Here is an 11,718-nt window from a genome sequence, read left to right on the forward strand (position 1 = left end):
ACAGCCTCAAAAAACTTTGATACTTTTTCCATACAGGAATCTTTTTGCTTTATAACACTTCTGTGAAGAATTTGTGAATAAAATCACAATCGTGTTTATAAGAAAACTGTATTTTTGAGTATTTCTTTTGAACTTCACCTTTTCTTCAAATTCTTTTAGGTAATGTGTTAATTTTGAGATATTGAGTGAACTTGACACATAGATTAAGAATAGAATTTAGCCTGGCATGAAAGGGAAAGTGCAATCTCGAGGGAGAAACCTGATGATACAGAAATGCTCCAGAGACAATAGAGCGGCTACCTACCTCATCAGCCCTTGTTTGGTGTTCTTGCTATAGAGTTTTCAACATTAAAATAGTTGTGTCAAAACTTGTTTCGGCTCTGTTGTTTTTATGTTTTACACGAGTACTTCTTCAGCTGGTTAAGTCTCTACTTACAGAATTTGTCTTTAAGGTTTTAAGAATCTGGCTTTCGAAAAGTAAATTCAGGATACAAAACAGAGCGCATACTTGTTTCCGCCCGGTTTCGAACCGGGGACCTTTCGCGTGTTAGGCGAACGTGATAACCACTACACTACGGAAACCCGGCTGCTCCAGGCGGCCGGAAAGGTTCTTTTTTTTTTTTTGGTTTTTCGAGACAGGGTTTCTCTGTGTAGCCCCGGAAAGGTTCTTGATAGGTTACATTCTCATAGGTGCCGCACAGCTATTTTAAGAGCAGTTATCTCTAATGGGTAGGGGAGTGAAAACAGACCCACAGTTACTAGAGCCGTACTAAAACAAGTTTGAACTTGTTTGCACATTTCCTGGAAAGCCCCACCGAATGCACGGCCAGAGACCAGGCACCGCGAGAGTTCCTGGCCCTTTTCCACGTTTTCTCAGTTCAAGCATGTTATGTTTTCCTCTGGTTGGGGAAGCCGCGGTAGGCTGTTGCTAGGGTCCTAGCGCCCAAAAAATGGCTCAGATCGCGCTTCAGCCAGCTTCTGGTGGGAGGATGGACATGTAAACACCCCCCCCCCCCCCCAGCTTCCGAATACCTACCCAAGGTTCTAATTTGTGTATCTGTTTTAAAGCCCCTAAGGAATGCGCGAAATCAGACACCAAGACGCTCGTTTTTGTACCTTTTTTTTTTTTTTTTTCCCGAGACAGAGTTTCTCTTTGTAGCCTTGGCTGTCCTGGACTCACTTTGTAGACCTGGCTGGCCTGGAACTCCAAGTAATCCTTCTGCCTCTGTCTCCCAAGTGCTGGTATTACAGGCGTGAGCCCTCGCGCCAAGCGCGATTCACTTTTTTTTTTTTCCCCTGAACTGAACTTTATAATTATCTGAGGAATTTCTTTTGTCAAGTGGCAGGCGTGTCCTTTACCTAAAAACACCCCTAGGAACTGACCATTACTTTCGGAGCCCGGCGGTGGTGGCGCATGCCTTTAATCCCAGCCTTTTCGAGGCAGAGGCAGGCGGATCGCTGTGAGTTTGAGGCCCAGCGTGGTCTACAGAGTGAGTCTAGGACAGCCAAGGCTACACAGAGAGACCCTGTCTCGAAAAACACAAAGAAGGAGGAGGAGCAGCAGGAGGAAAATTACTTTCAGAGGACCTATAGTGTAAAAAGATGACGAAAAACGAGGATGAAAGGAGCCAGGCGTGATGGCTCATGCCTTTTATCCCAGCATTTACGAGGCAGAGGCAGGCCGATCGCTGTGAGTTCGAGGCCAGCCTGGTCTACAAAGTGAGTTCCAGGACAGCCAAGGCTCCACAGAGAAACCCTGTCTCAAAAAACAAACAAACAAAAAGAGGATAAAAGGAAGGACTGAAAGAAGGCAGGAAGGGGAGGGGAGGGGGATAGGAGGAGGAAGGAGAGGGAACCAAGCACCCCAGAACTCCGAGCCTGAAGAGGGGAGTCCATATAAGTTCGTGGCCAGCTTGTGATACGATAAGGAAACCTCTTAGAAAACCAAAAAGGTTCTGCTCTTTTGTGTACATTTTTAGAAACTACAGGAAAGACATGACATTGTTTACTACACACTACGTAAACTCCTTCCACACCCCAGCATCCCCTGAAGTTGAGCGTCAACCTTTTTGCAACAATATTGCCAGGCCCATCCTGTTTCAACCGCCTCTGCCACGTACCCACTGGCCCTGGAATACTCATGTTAACTAGAGTTCAAAGGCTTTTTTGTTTTTTGTTTGCTTGTTTTGTTTTCTTTCTTTTTCTCTTCCTTCTTTCCTTCTTCTTATTATTATTATTAAATATTTTATTTAACTTTAGTTTATGTGCGTTGGTGTGAGGGTGTCAGATCTTGGAGTTAAAGACAGTTGTGAGCTGCCATGTGGGTACTGGGAATTGAACCTGGGTCCTTTGGAAGAGCAGGCAGTGCTCTTAACTACTGAGCCATCTCGCCAGTCCTTTTTATTAATTTTTTTTAAAAATGGCTTTTCAGAGTGTTTGAGGCCCGTGTACACTGTTAGGGAGGGGGAAGACCCGACTTTCTGGTGTTGACATTGTGAGCTTCCAGGGGCATTGCGAGGCTCGGTCCCGGGAGAAGCGTGCCTGTCACACGGGCAGCGGACGGCCAGGTCCTCTGTGACGTCCAGGCTCCGGTCCCCGCTGCTCTGCCGCCGCCGGGGAGCAGCGGCCCAGCGGATGCAGAGGCAGCAGAGGCTGCGGCGGCATGAGCGGCTACCAGCCTGCAGTGGTGATTGACAATGGCTCGGGAGTGATCAAGGCCGGGCTAGCTGGGACCCGGGAGCCCCAGTTCATCTACCCGAACATTGTGGGCCGGACCAAGGGCCGCGGCACCTCGGTGGACTGCAGCGAGCCGGAGCTGTGTGTGGGTGATCAAGCGCAGGAGCGCAGGAGCTTCCTGTCCATCAGGTACCGCGGGATGCTGCAGTCTGGGTGCACGTGGAAGAGGGAGAAGAATCCACAGCTAAAGCCACCCTGAAGGGACCAGGGAGAGTAGCCGGACAGCCTCCGCCAAGCCATCCCTCACAAAAACCTCTGTTCTCTGTACACAAATATATTCAAATGTTTTTAGTGACCGTTTGTGCTATACATGCTTTTATAAAAATGTGACTTTAACGTATAGCTTTTGCCGTTTGGCGTGGTCTCTTTAATTACAACAGTAACAGAACGTGGGAATTTTCAACTTTTTGAAGTTGCGTATCTCCAAAGAGGAGAAAAATGCCCAAGCAAAACGATTTCAGAGAAAGGTCACTGACCAGAAAGCAATGATACTCGCTTTAGATGAATAAAAGCTGAAAAGGGTAAATAATTTTGGTTTGTTTTTTTTTGTTTTTTGTTTTTTTGTGTTTTTTTTGGAGACAGGGTTTCTCTGTGTAGCGTTGGCTGTCCTAGACTCCCTCAAACTCACAGAGATCCGCCTCCCTCTGCCTCCCAAGCGCTGGGATTAAAGGGGTGCGCCACTACCACCCAACAAGGGTAAATATTAAAGGCTTATGTCTAAGAATGGTGCACTGCACCTTTAATCAGGCAGAGGAAGGGGAGTCTGTAAATTCCAGGCCAACTTGGTTCATAGACTGAATTAGTTGGTTTTTGTACAGGGTTTCTCTGTGTAGCCCTCTGTCCTAGAACTTGCTCTGTAGACCAGGCTGGCCTTGAACTCAAGATCCGCCTGCCTCTGCCTTCTGAATGCTAATAATGCTAATAATAATAATGCTAATAATAATAATAAGTTATTATAATTATTAATTGTTGTTTTGTTTTGTTTTTCGAGACAAGGTTTCTCTGTGTAGCCTTGGCTATCCTGGACTCACTTTGTAGACCAGACTGGCCTCGAACTTGCAGCGATCCGCCTACCTCTGCCTGCACAGGTGTGCACCCTCGAACGCGGCTAATACTATTTTTTAAAACCAAATCTCAAAAACACCACCAACAACCACAAAAGCACAAGAGTTACTTTTTTTTTTTTTTTTTTCTCCAGCTATCCAGTGGATCGGGGGCTCATTTCCTCCTGGGGAGACATGGAGATCATGTGGAAGCATATTTATGATTATAACCTAAACATGAAGGCAAGTGATGGCCCAGTCTTGGTTACCGAACCTGCGCTGAACCCGTTGGCAAACCGGCAGCGCACCTCCGAAGTGTTCTTTGAGAACCTGGGAGTCCCCGCCTTCTACATGTCTGTGCAGGCTGTGCTGGCTCTCTTCGCTGCTGGCTTCACGACTGGCCTGGTGCTGAACGCAGGTGCTGGGGTCACTCAGTGCGTGCCCATCTTTGATGGCCACTGCCTGTCTCACGGTGTCAAACAGCTCCACGTGGCAGGGTTTGACCTCACCAGCTACCTCATGATGCTGCTGAAGGACGACGGTGTCATGCTGCTCAGAACCGGGGACAGAAAGATCGTCGCAGACATTAAGGAGAACGCTTGTTACGTGGCCATGAATTATGAGGACGAAATGGCCAGAGAGCCTAGCCTGGAGAGGATGTACACCCTGCCCGACGGGAAGACTGTCAAACTCCGTAAGCAGCTATTTCGCTGCCCAGAGGCCCTCTTCTCTCCGTGGCTCGTGAATAGCAACAGCCCTGGCATCGATAAGATGTGCTTCGACAGCATAATCAAGTGTGATACTGACCTCAGGAACCCCTTTTTCTCCAACATCCTCCTCTCCGGAGGATCAACCTCTTTCCCCGGTTTAGATAAGCGACTCATTAAGGATGTGGCAAAGATGGCGCCGGCCAATACCCCTGTGCAGGTTATAGCGCCCCCGGAAAGGAAGACATCAGTGTGGATGGGGGGCTCTATTCTCGCGTCCTTGTCTGCCTTCCAGGACATGTGGATCACGGCCGCAGAATTCGAAGAAGTTGGACCCAATATAGTACACCAAAGATGCTTCTGAGACGCAGCCAGAATGATGAGTAAAGTGTCCTGAGTACACACAGCAAAACACTCCGGATGTTCTGGTTCTGGGAGCACAAAACCTTTCTGTTACGGGGATGGCCACTTCTCTTTGTAAAAACGTTTCGGTAACTCTGTGGATTGAACCTGAAGTGTCTCACATGCTATGCATGCCACCACTGAGCTATATTCCCAGCCCCCACTTTTTTTTTTTACTTTATATTTTGAGACAAAATCTGCTAAATTGTCTAGGCTGTACTTAAAACTTGTCATCCAGGTAGCTGGGATTATAGGCTTGCAACTCTGGCTCTCTTGACTTTTTTTTTTTTTTTTCTCCCTCTCATTTTTCGAGACAGGGTCTCTCTGTTAGCCTTGGCTGTCCTGCACTCGCTTTGTAGACCAGGCTGGCCTCGAACTCACAGCGCTCTGCCTGCCTCTGCCTCCCCAGTGCTGGGATTAAAGGCGTGTGCCACCACCGCCTGACTTTTTGTAACAGGCCAGGAAACAATGTGATAGTAACAGTCAGGGTTGTATGGGATGAGGTGCAGTACAGAGACAGCCGAAATAGTTGCTCCATGGGGAACAGGTTTTATGGCGAATAATATAGAGAAAATATCCTGAGGCGTTTGGAAGAATCGGAAGCAGAGACAAAGTAGACTAGGTGTGGGGAGGGCCAGCCTGCAAGACAGAGGGTGAGAGAGCAGGGGTGGACAAATCTTGTGGATTTGAAGTGTCAGGTCCGAAAAGAAGCTTCTGAGGAATGGCTGACTATGGTCCCGAATAGCATACCAAAGCACATGCTGGTCTCCAGGCTCACCCAGGACCTGTGGCTCCTCTCAGCTCTTCTCTACACCGGACTCTCCATAAACTTCTCCAGGCATGGGCCTCCCTTCCCCCTTCCTGTGTGACCCTGCCATTTCGTCCATGAGGTCTCTTGGTCTTCCATTCTAGCCCCACTCCCACCCTCCTGCCCTTTTCTCTCCATCCTCCCTCTAGCTCCACCCCCATCCTCCCCTCATGGCTGGGTTCACTCTGTGGGGTGCACTGCTTTCTCTCCCTGCTCAGGACCCTTCCAGATAACCTCTGTCTGGACTCTCCTTAATATCTACAATTAAAAACTTCCCTTCAACCATAACCTGGGAGCAGTCATGTGCTCACTTTCCATAATAAGGTGGACTAGTAGCTGGGGACAGCGACCCTTTCTGGGGACAGAAACCCCATTTCACAAGTACCTGAAAAATGCTGGCTGTTACCTAATCACAGCAGTCCTTCTATCATCCACCTTGAGCTCATTTCTGGATCCTGGGACCTCCTGAGCCCTAAACAAGTGCTAATTGCTCATATAAATAAATCAAATGCTTTTACCGGAAACAGTATTCCTGATGTTTCCCTTGGAAAAAGAGCAATGTACAGTGTTCCATTTATTTATTTTTGACAGACTATCTTGGTATGTGAGTTCTTGCTGGGTCCTCTAGTCCAAGCTACTCTTTTTTTTTTTTTTTTTTTTTTTGGTTTTTCGAGACAGGGTTTCTCTGTGTAGCCTTGGCCATCCTGGACTCACTTTGTAGACCAGGCTGGCCTCGAACTCACAGCGATCCACCTGCCTCTGCCTCCCGAGTGCTGGGATTAAAGGCGTGCGCCACCACGCCCGGCTCTCCAAGCTACTGTTGAACTTGCAGTCATTTCTCTTGCCTATACTTCCTGCGTGTTGACGCCACAAGTGTATACACTGCACTCAGCTTAAAATATTCTGTGTCAAATGAATACGGTTTCCAGGTTATTGAACTTTAAGGAAGAAGGTTGCTGCAGGGCAGAATGACTCCATGACTGGTGTGTTGTCAACGACAATCCTGTGAGCTCAGAGCAAGAGGGTGGAAAAGGAGGGCAGATATTCTAACAACAAGGAACTGTGGAAACAGTAGAGAATATTTGCTAGAGTGGATCCAGGGGCAGGACCAGGAAGGCAAATTAAGTGGCCAAAGATGGCCACTCAGACACAGTTTACAGCCAATTGAAAGTCTTGATTTCAGCTAACTCGTACTGCCTTCAGGTAATTTGGGTCCAAAGTGTAGAACTGAGTGCTGGAGCATGGGGGGGGAGGGGTGGGTTTGAAAGCAAAAAAACATGTCCTGACATGTCCCTCGGAAGCTGCAGGGGAAGTTTTGGGTAAGCAAACAATTTAACAGAAGCTAAGATAAGCAGTTAGGTGTGGGAGGGGGAAATTTGCACAAGCAGACAGTGTAACGGAAGCTAAGTTAGCTAGGGCATCTTGACCTTGGTTTCCTACAATACATTTGGATAATTTGCCATGGCATTCTTCATCAAGCAGATCAAATTCTAGTTAAATCTGAAATGGCTTCAGCAGGAATAAAAGAGGAAGAAACCTCTGCCCTGTCTTGCCCTATCACAGTGTTTACAGTTAACCGCCCTCAAGGCGGAGGGGGCAACAAAGATTTAACTGCAGGAGACCTGGGATTTTATTAAGATGACTTAAGTATTAATTTGGAGAATAAAATTGAACTGGGAAGGTTCTAGAGATTCAGTGGTCAATTAGAAAGTTATTGGTTCAGATACAAAGGTAGCCATAGTGGTCTACTCAAGACTATAAACAGTGGGCATTGAAAAAGGGGACTACAAAGACTGGCAAGGCTTGTTGCCTAGCTAGGTAGGCAGGAAGTGCTGGAAGTTCGGGCCTGAGAAGATCTGGGTAGCTGAGACGATGTAGAAATTCCGATGTGCGCATCCAGTGCAGCGAGCGCTAAAGCAGGAGTTAGCTGTCCTCAATCACGCCTTAGGAGGATCACTAGAGTCTAGATGTTCAGGGCTAACCTGGACAGGGTATTCCCTGGGTCCTAGAACCCTGACTAGGGTCAGCAAGGGAATGGAGAAAAAACAGACACACAGGAGTACAGAAAAGCTGGCTGGGTAGAGGTGTGTGGGCACGCTGATGGAATGGTACTGACTAGCAGGCATCTCAGAGCCTCCTCAGCATGTTTCCTCGGTACAGCATACAGGGAAGGGTTACTGAGACTCCATGGTAGGAAGTCTCTGTAGGGAAGTAGCCTCTGACAATAAAAATCCAGGAGCAGGAAGAAGCTGCAGTTGTTAAAGGATATCAGTTCCAAGGAAGGAGTCTCCTGCCGTAGTCAGCAAACTCGCAACTCAACCAAGGTGGCTGCTGGAAACTGGAACAGCAGCTGAGGCCCAGAGCCTCAGCCGGAGCCCAAAACCTTGAAGCCTTCCCTGGAGCAGTTCTCTCTAGGAGCATCCATGCCTCTGTCTCTCTGTCTCTCTCTCTTTCTCCTCTCCTCTCAAAGTGCAGGGATGAACAGCCAAAACAATCCCAAGTCTTCTCTCTCAAGCCTCTTGTTTAGGACTCATATGTATCTATATTCTCAGATCTCTACCAGGATGTTTTTAGGTGGCAACATCCAAGCTCCCCCCACAAAGCGGGTTGACTTCTAAGTGGAAAAACATCCTGCTCTCTCACAAGCCTGTTCCCCATCCCACACTTGGGATCAACACAAAAACATGTTTCTCTCTCTTACAAAGTGGCTTTGCCAACTTGCCATGGGTCTGAGGCCTTGGTTTTTCTCATGGCTGTGTCCCGTCAATAAAACACATTCCTTCAACTTCACTCAGTCTAACTCGATTCCCTACAACATACTGAAGCTGGACAGTGGTGGCGCACGCCTTTAATCCCAGCACTCAGGAGGCAGAGGCAGGCTGATCGCTGTGAGTTCGAGGCCAGCCTGGTCTACAAAGTGAGTCCAGGACAGCCAAGGCTCCACAGAGAGACCCTGTCTCGAAAAACTAAAAAACAAAACAAAACAAACCCTATTAGTCTAATAAGAAACAGCATTCAACACTAAATTTCGATTCTTAGTAGAATTAACTAGCGTACTTAAATATAAAATGGTCAGAGGGGTCCAATACAAGTCCATGGCAGAAGATTCGGCTTTGGGGCCAGGCTTAAAGGATGGTTAGAGTTTAGCTTTATTAGAAGCTGGGTGTGGTGGCTTATCTAGCTTCTTACAATCTCAAGGGAAGCAGAAGTAGGAGGGTTGCAGCAAATTCAAGGTCAGTCTAGCCTGCTTAGCGAGTCCTGAGCCAGCCACGTCGACATAGACTGACTGCATGAGTGAGTGCCTCTCCAGTGTGTTTAGGTGCTGTAGCAAGCACATGCAAGGTTGTCACAGTGACCTGGCAAAGAGGGGTATGTAGACAGAGACACAAAACTGGGTTCACTTCAAGATTCCCCCCCGCCACCCCCAGCTCATGGTATACTGTTTTTTTAGCTGATAGTGAGAGCACAGCAAATAGTACCTGAGCAGACAGTATCTTTTACTCTCTGTGTGTGAGTCTTCCCTTCTGCACTTTCCTGACCTTGTTTGTGGTCTTGGCTGGCCCAGAGGACATCCCTTCTAGGCTTTGTCTATGCATGCAGTTTTCTGTAGTCCTTGGGCCACGGTTTGGGTTTGAGAAAGGAACTGCAGAACTGGACTCTGTGTAGGGTTAGGCTATGTACCAACTGCAAACTGTTCTAAAGTTTCGAAGCTACACGTCCTCAACGATAAGGTTGGACTGGTCAGGGCCATTGCGAAGTTCAGTTGGGATAAGCATACTTAAAGGCACACAGAAAAATACAACAAAATGGGGCTTTGTTTATAAAATTAATTTACAGAGGCAGGCAGCTACAGAGAGCATACTGCCCTTCTGAGTTGCCTGCTAGTCTGTGCCATTCTATGAGAGTGGGCACACCTTTGTCCACCCAGCGTTTCTGTATGCCTGTCTGTGTGTCTGTCCTTTCTCCATTCCCTTACCAAACCTAGTCAGGGTCCCAGGACCCACGCCTTGAGGGATCAGTAGCATATTGTCTAGTTGAAATGACAACTCTGTAGCATTGAAATGGCATCTTTGTCTTAGCTGGAACATTGTATTGGACTTTGGCCGCTCCCCTGCTTTATGCAGAGTTTTCCTCCTTGGTTCATTTTTAACATTTTGCTCATTGACTTATTAGGAGGACTCTATTCTGGCCTTCTACCATGGGGCCTCCAGAGATAGAACTCAGCTGGCCAGGCTCGGTATGAAGTGCTGTTAATCATGATCCATCACCGGGTTCCCTGTTTTTGTCTTCCGAGACAGGTTTCACAAATGTGGTCCAGACCTCTCGATGGCTTTGAATCCAACAGCTATGTGCCCCTGTGCCAGTTTATGCAAGTTTGCTCTTAGAAAGGGCTGTGAAAGCTGGGCGAAGTGACCTATGCTTGTAATCCTGGCACTCTGAGAAGCAGAGGCAGGCGGATCTCTGTGAGTTTCAGGCCACCCTGGTCCACAGAGTCCAGGACAGCTACGGCTACACAGAGAGACCCTGTCTTGAAAAAAACAAGGCGAAACAAAAGAAGAAGAAAGGGAGAGGAGGAGAAGAGGAAGAGGAAGAAGAGGCTGTGAGCGGTTGCTTTCCATCTCTTTAGCCTTGCATGCTTTCTGTGGTGCTCTCCCCGTAGATAGGTAGACACTGGCATGGAGTTGATCAGAAGTCCTTCCTGCCCCATAGAGAAGTGTAGGAAAAAAAGAACTGAGGTGTGAAAAGGATGGGCAGGTACAAGAAGCAAGTAATTAGACCTGACAAAACAAAAAAGGAGGATATTTTTATTTTTATTATTTTATTTTATTTATTTTTGTATCTTTGAACCGCTGCCGGCTTGCCTCAGCTTCCCCAATGCTGAGATTATAAACTTGTGCCATCTACCGTTGAAATTATTTTCTTTTGTTGTTTTTCTTTCTGGTCATACATAGACCAGGCTGGCTTTGAACTCACAGTGATCCATCTGCTCTGTCTCTCAAATTCTGGGATTAAAGATTTGTGCAAGGCACCATGCCTTGCTGGGGTGGGGGTGGGACAGGACAGGATTTTTTTTTCTTTTGTAATGAAAACCAATGTGAAAAGGAGTTGTGGGCGGGTTGTTGCCCCCTCCCTCCACTGAAGTCTCACCTGGCTACAGGAGGTGAGGACTTCTAGGTCCCCTGCTGCTACAAGTCTCACCCAGGGTCTGACCCCCCCCTCCTCACTGATTTCCATTCCCTCCCCCATCCCTCCCCACACCTGATCCCCATTCCCCCTCCCACCATCTACTTCAGATGCCTATTTTATTTCCTCTTCTGAGTGAGATTCAAGCATCCTCGCTTGGCTTCTTTGGCTCTGTGGCTACAGCACGGTTATCCTGCACTATATGGCTAATACCCACTTATAAGTGTGACTTTCTGCGTCAGGGTTACCTCACTCAGGATGGTCTCTGCTAGGTCTATTCATTTGCCTGCAAACTGCATGATGTCTCTGTTTTAAATTACTGAGTAGTATTTCCACTGTATTGGAGCAGAGATTGAAGAAATGGCAAACCAATGACTGCCCCAACTTGAGACCTGCCCTATGGGAGACAGCTAACGCCTGACACTACTAATGACACTCTGCTATGCTTGCAGACAGGAGCCTAGCACGACTGTTTACGGAGAAGGCTTCATCCGGCAGCTGATGGAAACAGATGCAGAGCCCCACAGCCAAACGATAGGCAGAGCTTGGGGGGGAGTTTTGTCGAAAAGTGGGAGGGGGTGCCTTTTGCCCCGCTGTGACTTGAGGTGCCAGAGTGGTTTGGTACCTCTTGAGGGCCTCCCCTTCTCTGAGGGAAGGGGGAAACAGCGGGGATGGGGTGGTGGTGGGGATTGAGACGTGAGGGTAGGGCTGAGAGGAGGGAGGGGGCTGGGATCGGGCTGTAAAATGATTAAATAAATAAATAGTGGGGGAGGGGAGAAGAAAAAAAGAAAGAAAGAAAGAAAACCAAGGCGCTTTGAAATGTCCCTAGTTTCGCCTC

The 11,718-nt window shown here is 47.8% G+C and overlaps 1 protein-coding gene and 1 non-coding gene across 2 annotated transcripts; one reads left to right on the forward strand and one right to left on the reverse strand.

Annotated features, from left to right (window-relative positions):
• Positions 1 to 509: 509 nt before the first annotated feature.
• On the reverse strand, positions 510 to 582 carry Trnav-aac (transfer RNA valine (anticodon AAC)). The gene has a single exon. It is a non-coding gene; the product is annotated as a tRNA-Val (tRNA).
• A 2,080-nt stretch (positions 583 to 2,662) lies between these two features.
• On the forward strand, positions 2,663 to 4,983 carry Actrt3 (actin related protein T3). Its single transcript, XM_051157024.1, has 2 exons — positions 2,663 to 2,865; positions 3,935 to 4,983. The coding sequence occupies exons 1-2, from the start codon at positions 2,663 to 2,665 to the stop codon at positions 4,848 to 4,850; spliced, it is 1,119 nt and encodes a 372-aa protein (XP_051012981.1). The 3' UTR covers positions 4,851 to 4,983.
• Positions 4,984 to 11,718: the final 6,735 nt, after the last annotated feature.

Source organism: Acomys russatus, chromosome 15, assembly GCF_903995435.1.
Source record: "Acomys russatus chromosome 15, mAcoRus1.1, whole genome shotgun sequence".
Taxonomy (NCBI): Eukaryota; Metazoa; Chordata; class Mammalia; order Rodentia; family Muridae; genus Acomys; species Acomys russatus.

Excerpts from the sequence above, each read along its gene's own strand:
- Actrt3 (XM_051157024.1), top strand. The coding sequence starts at position 2,663 with ATGAGCGGCTACCAGCCTGCAGTGGTGATTGACAATGGCTCGGGAGTG. Across the intron at positions 2,866-3,934 it reads AGGAGCTTCCTGTCCATCAG|CTATCCAGTGGATCGGGGGC; the intron begins GTACCGCGGGAT and ends TTTTTTCTCCAG.